Source organism: Scyliorhinus canicula, chromosome 1 (assembly GCF_902713615.1).
Source record: "Scyliorhinus canicula chromosome 1, sScyCan1.1, whole genome shotgun sequence".
Lineage (NCBI taxonomy): Eukaryota > Metazoa > Chordata > Chondrichthyes > Carcharhiniformes > Scyliorhinidae > Scyliorhinus > Scyliorhinus canicula.
Window position 1 is genome coordinate 70,773,032 of NC_052146.1, and position 23,086 is coordinate 70,796,117.

At 45.8% G+C, this 23,086-nt stretch overlaps 1 protein-coding gene across 2 annotated transcripts in view; it reads left to right on the forward strand.

The window, feature by feature from the left end:
* The window catches only part of LOC119963680 (protein HIRA), a 140,061-nt gene that overhangs the window by 74,828 nt on the left and 42,147 nt on the right, over positions 1-23,086 (forward strand). Inside the window, exon 14 of one of the 2 annotated variants that reach the window (XM_038792998.1) lies at positions 6,457-6,648. The exons of the other annotated variant lie outside the window; for it this stretch is intronic. Within the exon in view, the coding sequence (XP_038648926.1) occupies positions 6,457-6,648 (192 nt within the window). The remainder of the gene's footprint in view (positions 1-6,456; positions 6,649-23,086) is intronic. 2 annotated transcript variants of the gene reach the window in all.

Here is a 23,086-nt window from a genome sequence, read left to right on the forward strand (position 1 = left end):
CTAAAGCCTTCCTTGGTGGCAACTTTCATGACCTCTGTCGGTCGATTTCCAAGAGCCTTCTCTGTAACTTTCATGACCTTTCGCTGTTGATTTCCAAAGCATTCTGCCCTGCAACTGTTCAGAATAGCATTCTTTCTGTCTCTCTCTAAGTTTCTTCTAACTCCTCAAAAAAAGGTTCTCTGCTGGAGTTTCCAGGTTTGAACCCATCAGCACCAAGGCTGTTTGATTGCCCTCTCCTGTTTATACAGAAGAACAGAGCCATGCTATTGATATGCAACTAACATCCTATTGATGGACAAAGAGGCCACCAGACTCTGTGTAATGTGCTAATAGCTGGTCAGCAGGTGACAATGGACCTGGGTCACCCTGAGTATTCCCACAAATGAGTTTAAGTCTGACTGTAGAGAGTGTAACTCAGCCAGGCGTGGGCATATATCTCTGACCCTGTGCTAGCCGGGTTTTTTCCCCTTTCAGCCTGTTTAACCCCTAAATTCCCTGCTTACATCTTCAATTACTCTGGACCAGGGAGTTACGCTGATCGAGCTGGATGGCAACAGGGAAGTTATGTTGATGGAGCTGGATGAAGGAGGACGGGAAGAGGCTTAAGTGGAGCATAAATTACTGCAGCCCTGGTTTGGCTAAATGTTGTGACAGAAAAGCATGTTCTGCACATGAGTTAAAGAGGGATTTTCTTGGTCTGTTGGCTTTTTCAATAATATGAATAGGTATTGTTGGCATCATTAAAGAGAAAATGGGTGAGAGATTGAGAAAGTTATTACATTAACTGTATCAGATCAACTGTAGGTGTTATAGAAACACCCATGGGATCATTGGCCATCTGGATTGGTGCTAATCAAGTTCCTTCATGGCGCATAATAACTCCTTCCAACTGGAACCCCCTGTTAATGACCATGTCTCTCCTGAAAACCCTTGCACAGTCCAATTCAGTAACTGCAATTCGTATCTCTGTGAATAGTCGCACCTACCAAGTGCAGTGTACCGTGTAATTCTACCTGGCCAGCTCTGCTAATGATGTAATCAAATGAAAATGAAATGAAAATCGCTTATTGTCACAAGTAGGCTTCAAATGAAGTTACTGTGAAAAGCCCCTAGTCGCCACATTCCGCTGCCTGTTCGGGGGGCTTGTATAGGAATTGAACCGTGCTGCTGGCCTGCCTTGGTCTGCTTTCAAAGCCAGCAATACACTCCTTGTTTAAAACGCTTGGTCCTGAAATTCCCTGAAACCCCCAAAGAAACAGCAGATTTCAACTCTTTCCACCCTCCCGTTTTATATTGTGGATAGATATGTCCATGATATTGAAACCTGGACATGGTTGATGCTACCTCTCAGGCAAAATGCCTTGTGATAAGCTGATACTCCTCCATCTACTTGGTGCTGCTTCTGGGATATGTAATTCCCACCAGGACCAACTTCTTGCAAATGGTAAACTGCTGTCTGAAGTTCCCCTAACTTTCCTTTCGATACTGTTCTTTTTGCAAGGGTCAAATGATTTTAAGTGGCAAAAGTTATCAAAATGTCATTTGTCAACTGCCAGGAAAATGAGTCAAGTTATAAATCATTTAACATCATAGAATGTATAGTGCAGGCCATTCAGCCCATCGAGTCTGTACTGGCCCTTGGAAAAGGCATCCTACTTAAACCCACACCTCCACCCTATCCCCGTAACCCAGTAACCCCACCCATCCTTTTGGACACTAAGGGGCAATGTAGCGTGGCCAATCCACCTAGCCTCCACATCTTTGGACTGTGGGAGGAAACTGGAGCACCCGGAGGAAACCTACGTAGACACGGGGAGAAAGTGCAAATTTCACACAGTCACCTGAGGCCGGAATTGAACCCAGGACTCTTGAACTTGAGGCAGCAGTGCTAACCACTATGCCAACTAAGGGATGCTTTTCCTATGCTTTTGAATCTGCTTCTTCCCTTACTGTCTGTTTCATTTTAATCAGGAACATGCTGTGAAGTGCCAGTATTCAATGAGAGGCAAAGTTGATGGGCGGTTATAAATCGCAAGACCCACCCACTGGCTGAGGGTAGCGATCTATTCACCAGGTGTAAGAGTGAGAGTTGCCTGTAGAAAACTGCTCTCCTTTACTCCCTGCGATAGGTAACTTAAAAGAATGAAGATTATAGTTGTCCTTCTCTAGAACAGGAGTTCAAGCTCGAGTATAATCTGCCTTTCTCATTGCTACCAGTGAATATTTAAAAGAGGTGCTGGCATAAATTGCCTCGGTTGCACTCCAGATAAAATTGGCTCGGGGGCTGTCACATTCATTGATATCCAATTAGGATCATAGAAACTGGAGTTGGCCATTCAGCCCCTCGAGCCTATTCCACCATTCAGTGAAATCCAGGCTGATCTGTGTCTTTGCTCCATTTTACCTGCCTTGGTACTTTAATGCTTAATACCTTTGCCTGGTTGAAACCTATTGATCCATTTTGACATTTTCAATTATCCACTCATCTCAAAGCTTTTTGAGGGGGGAGGAAATTCCACATTTCCCTTGTGAGAAGGAAATGCTTCCTGATGCCACACCTAAATTGCTTCGCTCTAATTTAAGATTTAGAATGCAAATTAGGAGTTTTTTTTAATGGCTGATAAATAAAGAGCCTCTGAATTCTCCAGAACGGTTTGGGAAACTGTTGTTCGTTAATGGATTTGCAATGTGGTTCCGTGTTTCCAAGTCAGCCTGCACTAATGTGTCCATTTAACTGAATTCAGATTTGAGTTACAGGATGGCTCTCATAATTGTTTTCTATGGAACACTAAGGTACTGTTTTCATTGCAGTTTAGTGGGTTGTCAATGCATTGAGCAGATGAGTTGACTATGGAAATGTATGATGCATAGAAATGTTACAGAACAGAAGAACGCTATTTGTGTAGAACAGCAGCAAGTGTTTAACTAGGAAATGGAAGCCCCATCTGCTTCAGTAACTAAGGCCTGTGACTACATTGTGGGACAAGTTACTAAGTAGTCGCTGTTTGCCATTGGAGCTCCTCCACAAATGTCTCCTCCGCATAATGCCTTCTCCTGGATTCAAATATTTGTGTTCTGAAGAATTCTGCATAGTGAGATGAGATAAAAGTGGTTCTGTCAATGGTGTAGTTGATAAATATTCACCTATAGTTCAGAAAGTCAAGGGTTCAATCTGCGGGAGTGAATGCCGCATTGTCAGAGGTAACCCCTCTGCTTGAGACGTTACAAAGAGGCTATTTGTCTCCACCCAGGTGCAACTATAAGAAGATCAGAGAGTCCTGCAGACTTGTCCAACATTCCTTCCAGACAGTATTGCTGAAAAATAGACCATCCATTTTGTCTAATTCTGTTTGTGGGGTGCTGCTAGCCAGAATGACTGAAGTGATGGTCACAACCTTTCAAACTGATTTATTGTGTAATGCTTTGAGATATTTCAACATGTTGATATGTTAGGCAAGTGAAAGTATTTAAGTGACATGTACTGAGAGCTCATTATGTTGATGGCAGTTACACTACTGTTCATGTTTCACTTATAGGCACTTTTTAAAATTTATGCTGTGGCGTTTTGTGCTAATCAGTGTCTTAAAGGAAATAGTATTGGGAGGGATTTGAAGTAAGAGGATAAGGCAAAGTGGTTTTGGGAGGGATTGCTGAGTGGCTGAAGGTGTTGGGTACAGAAGTTCTCAGGGTGGGTGAAAGATTAACATTCCAAAAAACTTCCAGGGGAAAGATATTGGCCGGAATTCTCTGGCCGTTGGGATTCTCTTTTCCCGCCAGCAGATGACCCCCGCCCCTGGATATCCCGCTGCCATGGGGTAGCTTCAATGGGAAATCCCATTGACAAGCAGCAGGAGTGGAGAATCCCACGGCCGAGAATCATGCGGCTGGGGGAATGGAGAATCCTGCCCAAAACAATACTCTTCTTTGATCTTGGCCTTGTCACGTTCTTCAATTCAGTCTCTCTCCAGAAATATAATCGGTTGTCTCTTGGTTCCACTGGTGATATCCTCGTCCCTGTAACTTGTTCTGTGAGTTTTTCCCTCAATTCAATCCCTTCTAACTCAAATCTTCCCAGCTGTGTCTTCTGCGATCGATGCTTCACCAGCGATAACTATTAGCCTGGATCAACTTGCTCAGTTTTCTTCCACAGCCTTTGAAATCTGTTTGTAGGAATGGGAAACGAGGAGGATGTTTGTCTTTGAGGATAGTTCACCTTGGAGCACTTTGGTGACAGTGTTCTTTGAAGAGATATTCTTTGAAGAGGTAACCAGTACAGTCGACAAGGGGGAGCCAGTCGATGTGGTATATTTGGACTTTCAGAAGGCGTTTGACAAAGTCCCGCATAAGAGATTATTGTGCAAATGCAGTATAATTTGGATAAGTGTGAGGTTATTCATTTTGGAAGCAAAAACAGGAAGGCAGATTACTACCTGAATGGTTGTAAATTGGGAGAGGGGAGTGTGCAGTGGGACCTGGGTGTCCTTGTGCATCATTCGTTGAAGGTAAGCATGCAGGTGCAGCTGGTGGTAAAGAAGGCTAATGGTATGTTGGCTTTCATTGCAAGAAGTTTCAAGTATAGAAGCAGTGATGTGTTGCTGCAATTGTACAGGGCCTTGGTGAGGCCACACTTGGCGTATTGTGTGCAGTTTTGGTCTCCTTCTCTAAGGAAGGATGTTCTTGCTCTCGAGGGAGTGCAGTGAATGTTTACCAGACTGATTCCGGGGATGGCGGGAAATGTGAAAAAGGAGGAGAATAAAAAATATTTTAAAAATAAATGAGGAGAGATTGACTGGATTGGGCTTGTTCTCGCTGGTGTTCGGAAGAATGAGGGGGGATCGCATAGAGACTTATAAAATTCTAACAGGACTAGACAGGGTAGATGCAGGGAAGATGTTATCAATAATGGGTGTGTCCAGAACCAGGGGTCACAGTCTGAGGATTCAGGGTAAACCATTTTGGACAGAGATAAGGAGACATTTCTTCACACACAGAATGGTGAGCCTGTGGAATTTATTACCACAGGAAGTAGTTGATGCTAAAACGTTGAATATATTCAAGAGGCGGCTGGATATAGCCCTTGGGGAGAATGGGATCAAAGGCTATGGGGAGAAAGCAGGATTAGGCTATTGAGTTGGATGATCAGCCATGACCGTGAACACTGGTGGAGCAGGCTCGAAGGGCCAAAAGGCCTCCTGCTCTTATGGTCTCTATACCACAGGCACTAATTTATGTAAATGTGTACATGATAAACTCACCAAAGAAATTATTCTTCAAAAATGGAATGTACCACAGTTAATTAACCATATAAATCTCTATAATGCATGGCTGAGGTAACTTCAAACTATAGGTAACTAAAAATGAAAAAAGGCCATTTATAAATGATGCATTTTTATTTCATAAATGTATGAAAAAATTAAACACATTGATAATGTTTCTGATGTATTAAGTGTGATTAAGCGCCTCATAATGACCGTTTGTTTTGAGAAGCTGTCTTGAATCCAGGTTAAGTGGAATTATGTCTCTGTGTTCAGTCGCAGTAATGTCTGGACCTGGGTCCATTCATCCCAAGGGTTGGGTACCCTGTTCGTGATGCTTAACTATTTGAACTCATTATCGAGCTGCAGAAAAAGATGGTGTGAGGGAATTGCTTCTTTTAATTCCCTGCCCGTGCCTCCCCATCCCATCACGAGTGCTGTTGATGATCCAACTTTGATTTAGAACCTTCCCAAGTGGTTCCTCATGATGCTAATTAAGCTGGGTGGGTGCTTCTGTGGCTGGTGGCATCTGCTGGAAATTTTTATGGGATACTCTTCCTTGTGGATTTGGAGGTGGGGAGGCAGCGCTTGTGGGGATTGTGGTAGAATGTGGAGAATGGCGAGAGGGGATCCAGATGGTGGCTTGTTGCAAATGCCAATGGTGATGAGCCTCAGAAAAGTCAAAGATTATCTGAGAAACGAACAGGAACAGCAGCCTGTTCAGGTCCACTGACTGCAATCAAATCGTATCTTTTAATGCAGCAAATAAATAAATATAATTATGGAATTTTCCATTCTGCCATCTTGTACACCCTAAATGATCCTTTTGATTTCATCCCCGTCTGTGAGATTTAAAAACTCTTAGGTCAACACTACTTTGAGGGCTATGTGCTGCAAGTGTCCTTAAAGCCTCAGATATGCATTGTAGCAAAGGATAGCTCAGAACCCTTGAAAGGCTGAATTCAAGGTAAAACAATTAGAGAAGCCTGGGTTGGCATCTGTAAATTAAGCATGATTCAGTGTCAGACTCTGAGCTATGACATAAGTAATGGTTTGAATTATTGAACTCCACAAGATTATTGTTTTCATTTGATTCATTCTAATGCAGTATTTAATTAGTCAAAAACCATCATGTAAGTAAATTTCGATGCCATGAAAAAGCTAGTCTCATGAACTGCCTTTTGTTTTGTTCTGTCATTAGGGATTTTTCGACCGCTTTTTTTAATAGTGTACCCATCACAGGGACACTTCCAGGGTCAGTGCTGCCTTCACAGATCAGCCAGCCTCAGCCTTCCTCAGACTCTAATGCTGCCAAGTCCGTCTCCACTAAACTAACTCAGGATCCTGCACCAGCCACTGCAAAGTCAGCTGAGGATACCCCCAACAAAGACGGGTAAGGTGCACAAGACTGAGCATAACTGGAATACACCAATACATGGGCATACAATCCCAGCTCATATTAGTCACTGAGCACAATGCTCTATGTCAATCTGGTCAGATGCAATAATACCCAGTAGAACTAGTGAGTTGTACCTTTAGGGACTGAGGAGGGCCAGTTTATCTTATTCTGAATATTTGATTAGTGCTTAACAAAAAAAAACATTTGTTGCCTAGGATTGTTTATAATGTACCACAGAAAGTATAGAGAAGCATGACTGTTCCCCTCCCCCAGTCGAAAGGAAGGAGCGTGACCCAAAACAGGTGCAGTAATAGAACAACAGTGCCATTTAGGGGCAGGAAATTAGTACTGCAGAAACACAATGCAACTGAACAAAAACAAGATAATTAATTCAAAAGTAAAGTACTGCGGATGCTGAAATAAAAATAGAAAACGCTTGACATATTCCAGGATTGGCAGCATATGTGGAGTTAGAAACAGTTAACATTAAATTAGAAAGATAATTAATCCCACTTGAAGGAGAGCCAAAAGTATATCTGGTGCCATTGTTTGGGACCTAGGTTTGAATCCAGTTCAGACTGATGGAATGGAAACATTCTCTGTTGGCATTAAGGATTCAGCTGCCACCATAATTGATTCACAGTGCAAGACCAACCTCTCATTTGTTACTAATATTAGTGGTCTCTGTTGGATCACAAAGTGACAAGTGGAAGTGTCGCATTGGTGCAGTGGGGATGTGCTTTTCTGAAACTCGAACAGTCGCAGAAAGATATCTATTCTTTGGCGGTTATGACCTGAAAGTGCTTGAGGCTGTCCCTGAGCCACTGAAGTTGCCATCAATAACATAAGTACCACACAAACGGAAGTAAAAGCAGATGTGTGTTGAAGTCCTGAAATAGTGTTGAGCAAGTTTGGTTCACTTTGTTGCTGCTGTACTAATCTTCAGCCTATAAACTATAGGGTTCCAAAAAAATAACAGAATTCATTTCAAGTGCTTTCTTCCTGAAGTGGAACCTCATTCGGATCCAGATCTTGGGATGAAAGTTTATTTTAATTCTTTGTCTCATTCCTTAAGTGATATAATATTCTCATGCGTCTATGCAGTGGGTTTATCCAGCTGCAGCAGTGAATTCCACACAGTCTTGGATCTTTTTAGTTCGGGCTCTTGGCATGTTCTTTGACACATTACTGGAATAAATGGATACCACGAATTAACCAATAGCAGTCAGCCTATTAGCTGCACTATGTACCCCAATACAGCTTTTCTGATATTTAATAGAATGGCTTTCGATTGATCAATCCAACTGACTTTTCGATCGTCAAAAACTCTCTCAGTTTCTCTGAGATGGCTCTGCTCTTCACCCCCCTCCCCCACTCAAAAGGAAGGAGCCCGCTGAACCGTGGTGATTATAATAGAGCAACAGTGCCATCTATGGGCATGTAATCAGTGCTGCAGCAACAAAGGACAACTGAACAAAAATACAATAATTAATTCAACAAGAAAACATTGCAGAAAAACTACCTGGGGGTTTACCATTGACCAGCAGCTGAACTGGTCTAGCCATATAAATACTGTGGCTACAAGAGCAGATCAGTAGCTATGAATCCTGCGGCGGGTAACTCCCCTCCTGACCGCTCTTTCTCCTCTCTTTCCCCCCCCCCCCCCCCCCCCCCCAAAGCATGTTAACCATCAACACGTTACAAGTCAGGAGTGTGATACTCTCCACCTGCCTGGATGAGTGTAACTCCAAGAACGCTCGAGAGGCTTTATACCATCCATCACAAAGCAGCCCACTTGATTGGTACTGCAACCACAAACATTCATTCTCTACTCCCCCTCCCCAGTAGCAGCAGTGTATACCATCTACAAGATGCACTTCAGAAACTCACCAAGTTTCCTCAGGCTGCACCTTCCAAACCCACAACCACTGCCATCTAGAAGGACAAAGATAACAGATACGTGGAAACACCATCACCTTGAAGTTCCCCTCCGAATCACTCACCATCCTGACTTGGAAATCTCTTGCTGTTCCTTCACTATTACTGGTGCAAATCCTGGAAATCCCTCCTTAACGGCGGGTACACCTGTGGGTATACCTTTACCACATGCAGTGATTCAAGAAGGCGGCTCGTCACCAGCTTCTCAAGGGAAATTAGGGATGGGTAATAAATGCTAGCCTAGTTAGCGATGCCCATCCCCTTTGAATTAATTTCTGACAAAATAATCGTACGAAATAGGAACAGAAGAAGGCCATTTGGCCTCTTGAGCCTGCTCCACCACTTAATAAGGTCATGGCTGATCTGTCTTTCGCTGCAACAAAAACAGGAAATGCTGAAAATGTTCAGGAGCTCTGGAGCATCTGTGGAAGGAAAAGCTGTTAATGTTTCAAGTCGATTTAACTTTATTCCAAAGGTACATAATTCCCTTTGAAGGGGAGCCAAAAATATAATAACAACCTTGTATTGTCACAAGTATGAAGTTACTGTGAAACGCCTCTAGTCGCCACATTCTGCCGCCTGTTTGGGTAAGCTGGTATGGGAATTGAACCTGCACTGCTGGCCTTGTTCTGCATCATAAACCAGCTGTCTAGCCCACTGAGCTAAACCAGTATATTGTACTATTGTTTGAGACCTTGATGTGAATCTAGGTCAGACCGATGGAGTGGAAAAACTTCTGTGTTCACTTTAAAGGTTCAGGCCCCATTATAAGGGCAGCACGGTAGCATTGTGGATAGCACAATCGCTTCACAGCTCCAGGGTCCCAGGTTCGATTCCCCGCTGGGTCACTGTCTGTGCGGAGTCTGCACATCCTCCCCGTGTGTGCGTGGGTTTCCTCCGGGTGCTCCGGTTTCCTCCCACAGTCCAAAGATGTGCAAGTTAGGTGGATTGGCCATGATAAATTGCCCTTAGTGTCCAAAATTGCCCTTAGTGTTGGGTGGGCTAACTGGGTTATGGGGATAGGGTGGAGGTGCTGACCTTGGGTAGGGTGCTCTTTCCAGGAGCCGGTGCAGACTCGATGGGCCGAATGGCCTCCTTCTGCACTGTAAATTCTATAAAAAATAGGGGCTGATTTAGCTCACTGGGCTAATTCGCTGGCTTTTAAAGCAGACCAAGCAGGCCAGCAGCACGGTTCAATTCCCGTACCAGCCTCCCCGAACAGACACCGGAATGTGGCGACTAGGGGCTTTTCACAGTAACTTCATTGAAGCCTACTCGTGACAATAAGCTATTTTCATTTTTGGGGCAGCAGGGTAGCATGGTGGTTAGCATAAATGCTTCACAGCTCCAGGGTCCCAGGTTCGATTCCCGGCTGGGTCACTGTCTGTGTGGAGTCTGCACGTCCTCCCCCTGTGTGCGTGGGTTTCCTCCGGGTGCTCCGGTTTCCTCCCACAGTCCAAAGATGTGCGGGTTAGGTGGATTGGCCATGCTAAATTGCCCGTAGTGTCCTAATAAAAGTAAGGTTAAGGGGGGGGTTGTTGGGTTACGGGTATAGGGTGGATACGTGGGTTTGAGTAGGGTGATCATGGCTCGGCACAACATTGAGGGCCGAAGGGCCTGTTCTGTGCTGTACTGTTCTATGTTCTATAAGTGAAACGACCTCTTAATTTGATACCAACATTAGTGGTCTTTGTTGGACCTCAAAAAAGACAACTGGGTTTGTCACAGTGAGCAGGGGACTGATTTTCTGTGATTGCAACAGTGCAAAAGGTCTTTACTCTTTGGTTATTGACCTGGGAATCATTGGGTCTGTCACTGGGTCCCTTGAAATTGCCAGGAAAAAGTACAAAATTTAAGACTGAAGACAAGACAACTTCATTTTGAAATGCTGAAATAGAGTTTACTGAGTTTGATTTGATTTGATTTATTGTCACATGTAGCGAGGTACAGTGAAAAGTATTTTTCTGCGGCCGAGGGAACGTGCACTGTACGTACGTAGTAGACAAAAAGAATAATCAACAGAGAACATTGACAAATAGTACATCGACAAATAGTGATTGGTTACAGTGTGGAACAAGGGGCCAAACAAAGCAAATATATGAGCAAGAGCAGTATAGGGCGTCATGAATAGTGTTCTTACAGGGAACAGATCAGTCCGAGAGGGAGTCGTTGAGCAGTCTTGTAGCTGTGGGGAAGAAGCTGTTCCTATGTCTGGATGTGTGGGTCTTCAGATTTCTGTACCGTCTGCCTGATGGAAGGGTCTGGAAGAAGGCAATGCCTGGGTAGGAGGGGTCTCTGTTAATGCTGTCTGCCTTCCTGAGGCAGCGGGAGGTGTATACAGAATCAATGTGGGGGTAGCAAGCTTGTGTGATGCGTTGGGCTGAGTTCACCACACTCAGCAATTTCTTGTGATCTTGGACCAAATAGTTGCCATACTAGGCTGTGATGCAGCCGGATAGGATGCTCTCTATCACACATCTGTAGAAGTTTGTGAGAGTCGATGCAGACATGCCAAATTTCTTTAGCTTCCATAGGAAGTAGAGAAGTAGTTGGGCTTTCTTGACTGTTGCATCAACGCGAGTGGACCAGGACAGACTGTTGTGATGGTGACCCCCAGGAACTTTAAGCTATCGACCATCTCCACTTCGGAGCCATTTGAGTTTGATCGACTTTGTTGCTGCTGTAAAGAATATCATGCATCGCTCAGTTTATAGCACTTTTGTAAAAGATTCCATGGCAAAGGAAATTGAGAGACCGATCAACAGAAATACAGTAATAATGGGTGACTTCAATTCACATATATAGGGCAAACCCAATTAGAACTGATGCTGTAGAGGGTGAATTCTTGGAGTGCATTTGGATTGGGTTTCTGGAGCAATACATTGAAGAACTAAAGAGGGATCAGCCTACTTTAGAGTTAGTATTATGTAATTAGAAAGGGCTAATTAATAACCTTGCTGTAAAGGAACCTTTCAAAAATCGCAACCATAATCTGATCGAATTTTACGTCGAGTTCAAGAGTGATATAATTCATTCTGAAACTAGGGTCTTAAATCTGAACAAAGAGAACTATGGAAGTATGAGGGACAATTTGGCTATGGTGAATTGGGAACATATACTGAATGATGGTCAACAGGAAAGGTGAATCAACCATGGCTAACAAAATAAGTTTTTTTTAAATTGCATTATATCAAAAGAATTGGCTTGTAAGGTTGCCAGAAAAAGTAGTAAGCCGGAGGACTGGGAGCAATTTAGAATCCAGCAGAGGAGGACCACAAAACTAATAAAGAAAGGGGAAAGAGAATATAAATGCAAGCTAGCAAAAACAGAAAGGTGGACTTTAAAAGACTCTTTGGGTATGTGAATAGGAAAAGATTAGCAAGGATCACCTATGGGTCTATTAGAGGTGGTGACAGGAGAATTTATGATGGAGAATAGGGAAATAGTGGAGAAAGTAAACAATTACATTGTGTCTGTCTTCATGGAGGAAGATGCAGAAGGAGGGGGCTTATGAAAATGAGGAACTGAAAGAAATTAGTATTAACAATCAATTAATTGAATTGAGAAATCCCCTGGACCTGATGGGCTACATCTCAGAGGGTTGAAGGAGATGGCTATAGAGATAATACATGCATTGGTGGATATCTTTCAAAATAACTTTGCGCAGGTTAAATTAATGAGCAAGAAGATGGCAGATGGAATATAATGTGAATCAATTTAAAGTTAGCCACTTCAGTAGGAAAAGAAAAGGCAGAGTATTTCTTAAATGGTCAGAGGTTGGGATGTGTTGATGTCCAAAGGGATCTACATGCTCTTGCCAATGAGTCACTGAACGCTAGCATGCAGATACGGCAAGCAATTAGGAAGGCAAATGGTACGTTGGCCTTCATCGCAACGGAATTTGAATGCAGGAGCAAATATGCCTTGCTGCAATTGTATTGAGCCTTAGTGAGACCACAGCTAAAGAATTCAGACTAAAATGTGCAGTTTTAGACTCCTTATCTAAGGAAGGATTCCATAGATGGAGTGCAATGGAGGTTTACCAGACTGATTCCTGGGATGGCGGGATTATTTTATGGGGGGAGATTGAGGAAACTGGGTCTGTAATCTCTAAAACTTCAGATAACGGGAGATGATGTCACTGAAACATACAAAGTTCTTGCAGGGTGTGGCAGGCTAGATGTAGGTGGATGTTTCCACTGGCTGGAGACCTGGAAATGGGGCCACAATCTCAGAATAAGGGACAGGCCATTTAAGACTGAGATGAGAGGGAATTTCTTCACTCCGAGGGTGGTGAATTTTTGGAATTCTCTAACTCCAGAGTGGAAGCTTGGTCACTGAGCATGTTCAAGACACAGCTCCATAGATTTCTGAAGACCAGTGACATCAAGAGATGTGGGAATAGCCAGGTAAGTAGCATGGAGGTCGATGATCAGCCATGATCTAATTGGTGGAGCAGGCACGACGGCCCCAATGGCCCACTCCTGCTCCTATTTTCTGAATAGAATACTATACTCCTGTGGCCTGTCCCTTATTCTAAGACTGAATAAATAAATTAAGCAATCACACAGTGCAACCAGCAGCAATGGCTACAATGCTGGTTTTCTGCATTTTAAAGAATGCTTGTCGATCGATGGATCCAAACAACCTTTCAATCACAAGATTTCTCAGGGTATCTGAGACACCTCTGCTCGGTGAAATTATTTTGTGTGTTAGACAATGACTATGTTTGTTATATTTAAATTTATTTTCACATTACCGAGGTACAGCGAAAAGTATTGTTCTATGTATCATGCAGGCAGATCGCTCCATACATGAAAACATAGAATATATGAAAAATACATGAGGATTCGTAATGAAAATATATAAACATAGACAGCGGGTGAACTATACGGTATCTCGTCCTACAACTGTAGAGAAGATGCATAGCAAGATCAGTTCAGTCCATAAGACCAGTTCAGACCCCAAGAGGGTCTGTGAACAGCGGAAGAAGCTGTTTTTGAATCTATTGGTGCGTGTTCTCAAGCTTTTGTATCTTCTACCCGATGAAAGAGGTTGGAAGAGCGAATAACCCGGGTGGGAGGTGTCTTTTTTTTAAAATAATTTTTATTCAAGATTTTCAACAACAAATTTTCTCCCCACGGTTAAAGTAAACAAGGTGTAAATTTACACAGAAACAGAAAAATAAATCCCCCCCCCGATACAAAGTAATAAATTAATAACGCACCACAATACACCCCCCCCCCCCCAAAGGTTGCTGCAGAGACTGACCACCCTCTAATCTTTCGCCAGGAAGTCGAGAAAAGGTTGCCATCACCGGAAGAACCCTTGTACCGACCCCCTCAGGGCAAACTTGACCCTTTCCAGCTTGATGAACCCGGCCATGTCGTTAATCCAGGCCTCCGAGCTCGGGGGCTTCCCGTCTCTCCACTGTAAAAGAATCCAGCGCCGGCTACTAGAGACGCAAAGGCCAGGATGCCGGCCTCTTTCGCCTCCTGCGCTCCCGGCTCCGATGCTACCCCAAAGATCGCGAGCCCCCAGCCCGGCTCCACCCTGGAACCGACCACCTTGGACAGAGTCCCCGTCACCTCCTTCCAGAACCCCACTGTAAAAGAATCCTGCGCCGGGCTACTAGAGACGCAAAGGCCAGGATGCCGGCCTCTTTCGCCTCCTGCGCTCCCGGCTCCGATGCTACCCCAAAGATCGCGAGCCCCCAGCCCGGCTCCACCCTGAAACCGACCACCTTGGACAGAGTCCCCGCCACCTCCTTCCAGAACCCCTCTCCAACGCCGGACATGCCCAAAGCATATGGGTGTGGTTCGCCGGGCCTCCCGAGCACTTCCCGCACCTCCCCCCCCCCCCCCCCCCCCCCCCCCCCCTCACCCCAAAGAGCCGGCTCATCCTGGCCCCTGTCATGTGCACCCTATGCAGCACCTTCAGCTGAATTAAGCTAAGCCGTGCGCAAGAAGAGGATGAATTCACTCTTTCCAGGGTATCCGCCCACGCCCATCCTCAATCTCTTCCCCTAGCTCCTCCTCCCACTTTGCTTTTAGCTCATCCACCGAGGCCTCCTCCTCTTCCTGCATCAACTGATAAGTTGCCGAGATCTTCCCCATACCGACCCACGTCCCCGAGAGCACCCTGTCCTGCACCTCCTAGGCGGCGGCAGCAGCGGGAATTCCGCCACCTGCCGCTTAACAAACACCCTGATCTGCATATACCTGAAAGCATTCCCAGGGGGGAGGCCCCACTTCCCTTCCAACTCCTCTAAAGTCGCAAACTTCCCATCGAGGAAAAGATCCCCCATCCGTCTGATGTCTGCCCTGTGCCAACTCCCAAACCCACCATCCATTCTCCCCGGTGCAAACCGGTGATTGCCCCGTATCGGGGCCCACACTGAGGCCTTCACTTCCCCCCTGTGCCGCCTCCACTGCCCCTAAATTTTGAGGTACGCCACCACTACCGGACTCGTGGAACATCTTGCCGGGGGGAGTGGAAGTGGGGCCGTCACCAAAGGCTCCAAACTCGTATCTACACAGGACGCCACCTCCAACCTCTTCCATGCGGCACCCTCCCCCTCCATCACCCACCTGTGAATCATTGCCACATTCGCAGCCCAGTAATACCCACACAGGTTGGGCAGCGCCAAACCGCCTGCCTCCCTTCTTCGCTCCAGGAATACCCTCCTTACTCTCGGGGCCTTCCGAGCCCACACAAACCACAGAATACTCTTGTTTACCCTTTTGAAAAAAGTCTTCGGAATCAATATGGGGAGGCACTGGAAAAGAAACAAAAACCTCGGGAGCACCGTCATCTTAACTGACTGTACCCTGCCCGCCAAAGAAAGCGGCAGCGCGTCCCACCTCCTGAACTCTTCCTCTATCTGTTCCACCAGCCTCGAAAAGTTAAGCCTGTGCAGGGCTCCCCTGCTCCTAGCTATCTGGACCCCAAGATATCTAAAGCTCCTCTCTGCCCTCTTCAACGGGAGCTCCCCTATCTCCCTCTCCTGATCCCCCAGGTGCAACACAAACAGCTCACTTTTCCCCACATTGAGCTTGTAGCCCGAAAAGTCCCCAAACTCCCCAAGTGTCTTCAACACCTCTGGCATCCCTCCAGCTAGATCCGCGACGTACAACAGTAAATCACCTGCATACAATGACAACCGGTGCTCCTCCCCGCACAATCCCCCTCCAGTTCTTCGAATCCCTCAGCGCCATGGCCAAGGGCTCAATCGCTAACGCAAAGAGCAGGGGAGACAAGGGTACCCCTGCCTCTTCTCCCGGGAAAGCCGGAAGTCCTCCGACCTCGTCCCGTTCATCACCACACTCGCCACCGGGGAGCTGTACAGCAACCTCACCCAGCTGATGAATCCCTCACCAAACCCAAACCTCCTCAGCACTTCCCACAGGTAGCTCCGCTCCACCCTGTCAGACGCTTTCTCCGCATCCATTGATGCTACTATTTCCGCCTCCCCAGCCACCGGCGCCATCATCATAACATTAAGAAGCTGCCGTATGTTGACATTCAGCTGCCTCCCCTTCACAAACCCTGTTTGGTCCTCGGGGATAACCATCGGGACCACATCTTTCACCCTTCTAGACAGTACCTTTGCCAACAACTTTGCGTCCACGTTAAGGAGCGAGATCGGCCTATAGGACCCACACTGGAGGGGGTCCTTGTCCCGTTTCAGGATCAAAGAGATGATTGCCCTGGACATCGTCGGGGGCAGAGCCCCCCCCTCCCTCGCCTTGTTCAGGGTCCTCACAAGCAGTGGGCCCAGCAGATCTGAAAACTTCTTGTAAAATTCCACAGGGAACCCGTCAGGTCCCGGAGCTTTCCCTGTCTGCATGCTCCCCAGCGCCTCCATCAGCTCCTCCATCTCGATTGGGGCCCCCAGACCCTCCACCTGCTCATCCTCTACTCTTGGGAACTCCAGCCTATCCAGAAAGCGGTCCATTCCGCCCGCCTCCCTAGGGGGCACCGCCCGGTACAGCCCCTCGTAAAAGGATCTGAACACCCCATTGATGTCCCTGCCACCCCGCACCAGGTTCCCTCCTGCATCTGTGACTCCCCCTATCTCTCTCGATGCCTCCCGCTTCCGGAGCTGGTGGGCCAGCATCCGACTTGCCTTCTCCCCGTACTCATATACCGCCCCCTGCGCCCTCCTCCACTGCGCCTCCGCCTTCCGGGTGGTCATTATAACGAACTCCGCTTGGAGACTGCGCCGCTTCCTCAAAAGCCCTTCCTCCGGGATATCCGCATACCTCCTATCCACCCTTACTATTTCCTCCACCAGCCTCTCCCTCTCGATCCTCTCCCCCCTCTCCCTGTACGCCCGAACGGATATAAGCTCCCCTCTGACTACTGCCTAGAGCGCTTCCCAAACCACCCTAACTTGCACCACCCCGTTGTCATTGGCTTCCAAATACCCCTCTATACCCCGACGGACCTGGCCACACACTTCCTCCTCTGCCAGAAGCCCCACATCTAACTTCCACCGCGGGTGCTGATCCTTCCCCTTCCCCAGCTCCAGGTCCACCAGATGTGGAGCATGGTCAACGACGCGGTGAAAACGGACCAGCACCGCCCTAGGTTCGGTCCGGGCTTCCGCAACAACACTTGATGGGGCCCCCTCCAGCTCCAAGGGTCCCCCGAAAGACCCCGCGGCCACCAACGAGTTCAGCATCATGACCACGTAGGCCCCCAAATCCGAACCTTCCAGCCCCTTTTCGGGAGGCCCAAAATCCGCAGGTTCTTCCGACGGGAGCGGTTCTCCATCTCCTCCATCCGTGCCAGCCATTTCTTGTGAAGCGCCTCGTGCGACTCCACCTTCATTGTCAGGCCCAGGAGCTCGTCCTCGCTCTCCGAGGTCTTTAGCTGTAGCTTCTGGATCTCCGCAGCCTGAGCCGTCTGGGTCGCCATGATCTTGTCCAGCGAGGCCTTATACGGCTCCAGGATCTCAGCTTTTAACTCCCTTGGCTGTGATGCAGCCAATGAGCATGCTTTCTATGGTACATCTATAGAAATTGATAAGAGTTGTGGACATGCCAAATTTCTTCAATTTCCTGAGGAAGTATCGGTGTTGTTGTGCTTTCTTGGTCATAGCATCAACGTGGGTGGACCAGCACAGATTGTTGGTGATGTTTACACCTAGGAGTTTGAAGCTGTCAACCATCTCCACCTCGACACCATTGACACAGACAGGAGCGTTGATGACACTTTGCTTCCTGAAGTCAATGACCAGCTCCTTAGTTTTGCTGATGTTGAGGGAGAGATTGTTGCCATTGCACCGTGCCACTAAGTTCTCTATCTCCCTCCTGTACTCTGACTCGTCATTGTTTGAGATTCGACCCGCTACAGTCGTGTCATCAGCAAACTTGTAGATGGCGTTGGAGCCGAATTTTGCCACATAATCATGTGTGTATAGGGAGTATAATGGCGGGCTAAGTACGCAGCCTTGCGGGGCCCCGGTATTGAGGACTATCGTGAAGGAGGTATGAGTTGTTTATCCTTGCTGATTGCCGTCTGTGGGTCAGGAAACCGAGGATCCAGTTGCAGTGGAGGAGCCAAATCCTAGGTTTTGGAGTTTTGATATGAGCTTGGTTGGGATTACAGTGTTGAAGGCAGAGCTGTCATCAATGAACAGGAGCCTGACGTAGGTGTCCTTGTTGTCAAGATGCGCCAGGGATGAGTGTATGGCCAGGGAGATTCTGCTGTGGACTGATTGTGGCAATAGTTGAATTTCAGTGGATCAAGGCAATCTAGAAGGTTGGAGTCTCATGACTAAACTCTCAAAGCACTTCAGGACCACCGGTTGTTGCCTGTTCTGTTTTCTGCCCTTTTCAAGCTGCAATTTAAATTTCTCAGCAAGTGACATTTTGCTGTCTTGCTCAATGTGGAATTGATGTCAAAGATCCAATCTAAGTGATTCTGACTTTTTTTTCCAACCCAAAACCGTAGCACTCAGCAGTTTTGAATATATTTCTTTTAATTTTAGAGTACCCAATTCATTTTTTCCAATTAAGGGGCAATTTAGCATGGCCAATCCACCAAGCCTGCACATCTTTGGGTTGTGGGGGGGGCGAAACCCACGCAAACTCAGGGAGAATGTGCAAATTCCACATGGACAGTGACCCAGAGCCGGCATCGAACCTGGGACCTTGGCACTGTGAGGCAGCAGTGCTAACCACTGCACCACGGTGCTGCCCTTTTGAATATTTTTTAACTGAATTGATCCGAGTTACACTAGGTGGCAGTCTAGTCCATTATTATTGCTCCAATTATAAAAATATTGTCAAGTTCAGCTTGTGATTCCTTTACCATATTATTTCATTTTAAAATTTTACACAGTATTTTATTACTTCCATATTATTTCTTCACTTATTTATTCAAATAATATATTTGGACCTGCTCCTCTGCTAAATACATGTCAGCCACGGCTCTGTTGGTAATGCAAAACCAAAGGCTTTTGGTTGTACGGGTTATAAAGCATTAATATCCACTCTATTTTTAAAAATTTAGAGTACCCAATTTCTTTTCCAATTTAGGGGCAATTTAGCGTGACCAATCAACCCACCCTGCACATCCTTGGGTTGTGGGGGTGAGACCCACGCAGAAACTGGGAGAATGGGGCCTGGATTGAACCCAGATGAGGCAGCAGTGTTAACCACTGCGTCACAGTGTTGCCCCTTAATATCCACTCTGAATCTATCATCATAATCTTGGCATTAAATTATTTTGATATCTCACATCAGAAGCGTTGACAAACAGTGAAGATCACATGATTGTTAAAATCTTTTCAAAATATAAATAATTTCCAAAGTACTTTTCAAACCTCTGTCCCGAAGTGCTTTCTCACCAATTAAATACTTTTGACATTTTTTTGGCAAAGTGTCATCTCGGGCAAGAAAAGTGGAGGGTAGCCCGTTGGCTGCGCTGTAGGGTTTCCCTGTCTTTTTCAAAAACACTTTGCCAAAAAAAGGGGTGGATCCAAAGCCCGACCCACCAGCAACTTTAGTTTTTAAATGGTATGGATGTCCTTTTTAAAGGGAGCCCTGATGTAAATGAGTAAAAATTGAACCCCTCCCTGCACTTTCCTCACAGAACTCTGCCCTCCACCACCACCATGGCACAACCTCCTCTATATGCACAATGCCCCATGGCACTGCTGGCAATGCTGGGGCAGTGCCCGGGCTTAACCCTCTTTCCCTCCGCCCTGAGGGCTGCATTCACCTGTGTGCCTCCAGTGGGTTCTGCTTGCCAGCTTCATGTTGATTTGGGAACCTGTTGTTATTCACATCAGCGTGCCCTCATGATAACATGAATGGACAATTTAACGTGGAGGACTATCAGGTGTAAACTCCTGATAATTATATTTAAATTGATGCAAATGGGAATCCCAACTTTTAAAATCCGGATTCCTGTTCCATTATTGGCAGTGGCGCGGGGACACTTTGATTGGGGAAATCCCGCCGGCGTAAAAGCAGCTTTGGGAGTCATGCTCAATTCTTCGGCCGCTCTGTTGTTCCTGCCCATGAAAACCAGAGTGGAAAATTCCCCCTCTTAGTGCTTTTAATATGGTAAAACATGCCGAGGTGACATTAAACAGGCTGCTGGTAACCAAGCCATAAATCCAGATTACTCCAAAAGTTTAATATGGCATATCGAGTCTTTACAGATTAGTGAGTGAGGATGAGCTGAATGATCCTTGTTCATCTATGTTAATGTTTATAAATTATATGAATAAAGTGATCTAGGAAACTAGTTTAAAAGGTAGGACAGTGGAGATGCCATGGCAGACTTTTAAGGAGACACTTAATAGCTCTCAGCAAAGATTTAACCCAGTGAGAAAGAAAGACTCTTTGAGAAGGATGCATCATCCTTGGCTGAATAAAGAAGTTAAGCATGGTATCAAATTGAGAGATTCACTCTACAAATCTGCAAAGATTAGTGCTGGGTCAGGTGATAGGTCAGATTTTAAGAACCAGCAAAAATGATAGAATAAATAATAAAGAGGGAGAAAGAAGCATCATGGAAGAAAGCTAGCTGGTAATATAAAAACAGATAGTACGGGTTTCACAAGTATTTAAGTAGGAAAAGCTACTGTTGGTCCTCTAGAAAGTGAGTCTGAGGAATTGATGATGGAAAACAAGGAAATGGCAGAGGTGTTTAAAAGGATTTGTGATTGTCTTCATTGTAGAAGACTTAGAATACTTCCCACAAAAAGGTGAACTGGAAGGAGGAACTTGAAACAATCATCATCATAAGAGAAAAGCTGAGAAAAATATTTGACCTAAAGGCTGACAATTGCCAACGTGGCTGCAGAGAGAGTAGATGCATTGCTTGTAATCTTCCAAATTTATTTAGCTAATATAGCGCCTCTATTCAATAAAGGAAGGAGACAGAAAACAAGAAAGTACAGACCAGTTGGCATAACATCTGTCATTGGGAAACTGCTAAAATCCCTTAAGGAAATCATTTATTTAAATGAAACCATCTACCATGGTGGGACTTGAGCCAGGGACCTCATAACATTGCTCTCGGCTTGTTCAGTGTCCTGTGCTTCTCGGTCACAGTACCAAGTCCTCCTGTTAAGAAGATCATTGTAAGACACTTAGAAAGTCATCATGTGATCAGGCAGAGTCAACATAGCTTTGTGAAAGGGAAATTGTGTTTAATTGTTTTTGAATTTTGTGAGGAAGCAGCAAGTAAGGTAGATAAAGGGGAACCTGTAGATATGGTGTGCTTGGATATCTAAGGCATTTGATAAGGCACCACATAAAATGTTACTACAGAAGATAAGAGCATATGGTGCAAGTGGTAATGTATCAGGATGAATAAAGAATTGGTTAGTTATCAGGAACCAGAGAGTGTTGTTTTCAGGTTGGCAAGCTGTACCTATTGTGCCACAGGGATCAGTGCTGGGACCTCAACTACTTGAAATCTATATTAATGATTTGGATGAAGGGAGCGAATGTATGGTAGCTAAATTTGCCAATGATACCAAGGTGAGTAGAAAAGTAAGTTGATAAAAGGAGGTAGAGAGTCTACAAAGGGATAAAGACTGGTTAAGTGTGTGGACAAAAATTTGGCAGATGGAGGAAAAATGTACACTTGTCTACTTTGGCAAGGAGAGTGGAAGAGCATTGTATTATTTCAATGGAGACAAGCTGCAGAACTTGGTGGTGCAGACAGATCTGGGTGTCTTGGTTCATGAGTCACAAAAAGTTAGTATGCAAGTACAGCAAGTGATTAGGAAGGCAGATGGGATCATAGAATCCCGACTGAAGGAAGCCTTTCGGCCCATTGAGTCTGCAACGACCCTCTGAATGAGCACCCCATCTAGGGACAATTTAGCATAGCCAATCCACCTAACCTGCATATCTTTGGACTGTGGGAGAAAACCGGAGCATCCGGAGGAAACCCATGCAGACAGTCACCTGAGATTGGAATTGAACCCAGGTCTCTGGCACTGTGAGGCAGCAGTGCTAACCACTGTGCCATCATGGAGTTTATTGCAAAGGGAATGAAATATAAAATCAAAAAAGTTTTACTACAGCTGCACAGGGCATTGGTGAGAGACTGCATCTGGAGCACTGCATACAGTTTTGGTCTCCCTTATTTGCAAAAATACAATTGAATTCAAAACAGTTCAGAGAAAATTCACTGAAGTCAGTCCTGGGTTGAGGGGCTTATCCTATATCGAAAGATTGAACAAGTTGGGCTTATTAGGGGGCTGTTTAGCACAGGACGAAATCGCTGGCTTTGAAAGCAGACCAAGGCAGGCCAGCAGCACGGTTCAATTCCCGTACCAGCCTCTCCGAACACGCGCCAGAATGTGGCGACGAGGGGCTTTTCACAGTAACTTCATTTGAAGCCTACTTGTGACAATAAGCGATTTTCATTTTTTCATATACCCATTGTAGTTTAGAAGCATGAGAGGTGATCTTATTGAATCATTTAAGTTCCTGAGGAGATTTGACAGCCTAGATACGTGGGCAGCACGGTAGCATGGTGGTTAGCATCAATGCTTCACAGCTCCAGGGTCCCAGGTTCGATTCCCGGCTGGGGCACTGTCTGTGCGGAGTCTGCACGTCCTCCCCGTGTGTGCGTGGGTTTCCTCCGGGTGCTCCGGTTTCCTCCCACAGTCCAAAGATGTGCGGGTTAGGTGGATTGGCCAGGCTAAATTGCCCTTGGTGTCCTAAAAAATAATGTTAATGGGGGTTGTTGGGTTACTGGTATAGGGTGGATACGTGGGTTTGAGTAGGGTGATCATTGCTCGGCACAACATTGAGGGCCGAAGGGCCTGTTCTGTGCTGTACTGTTCTAATTCTAATACCGGGAGGATGTTTCAACTTGTGGGGGAGACGAGCCAGTTTAAGAATAATAGTTTAAGAATAACTCCCTTTTAAGACTGAGATGAGGGTAGTATTTTTTTCTTGAGGGTCATTAGTTTGTGGAGTTCGCTTCCCCAGACAGCAGTGGAGGTGGGTTA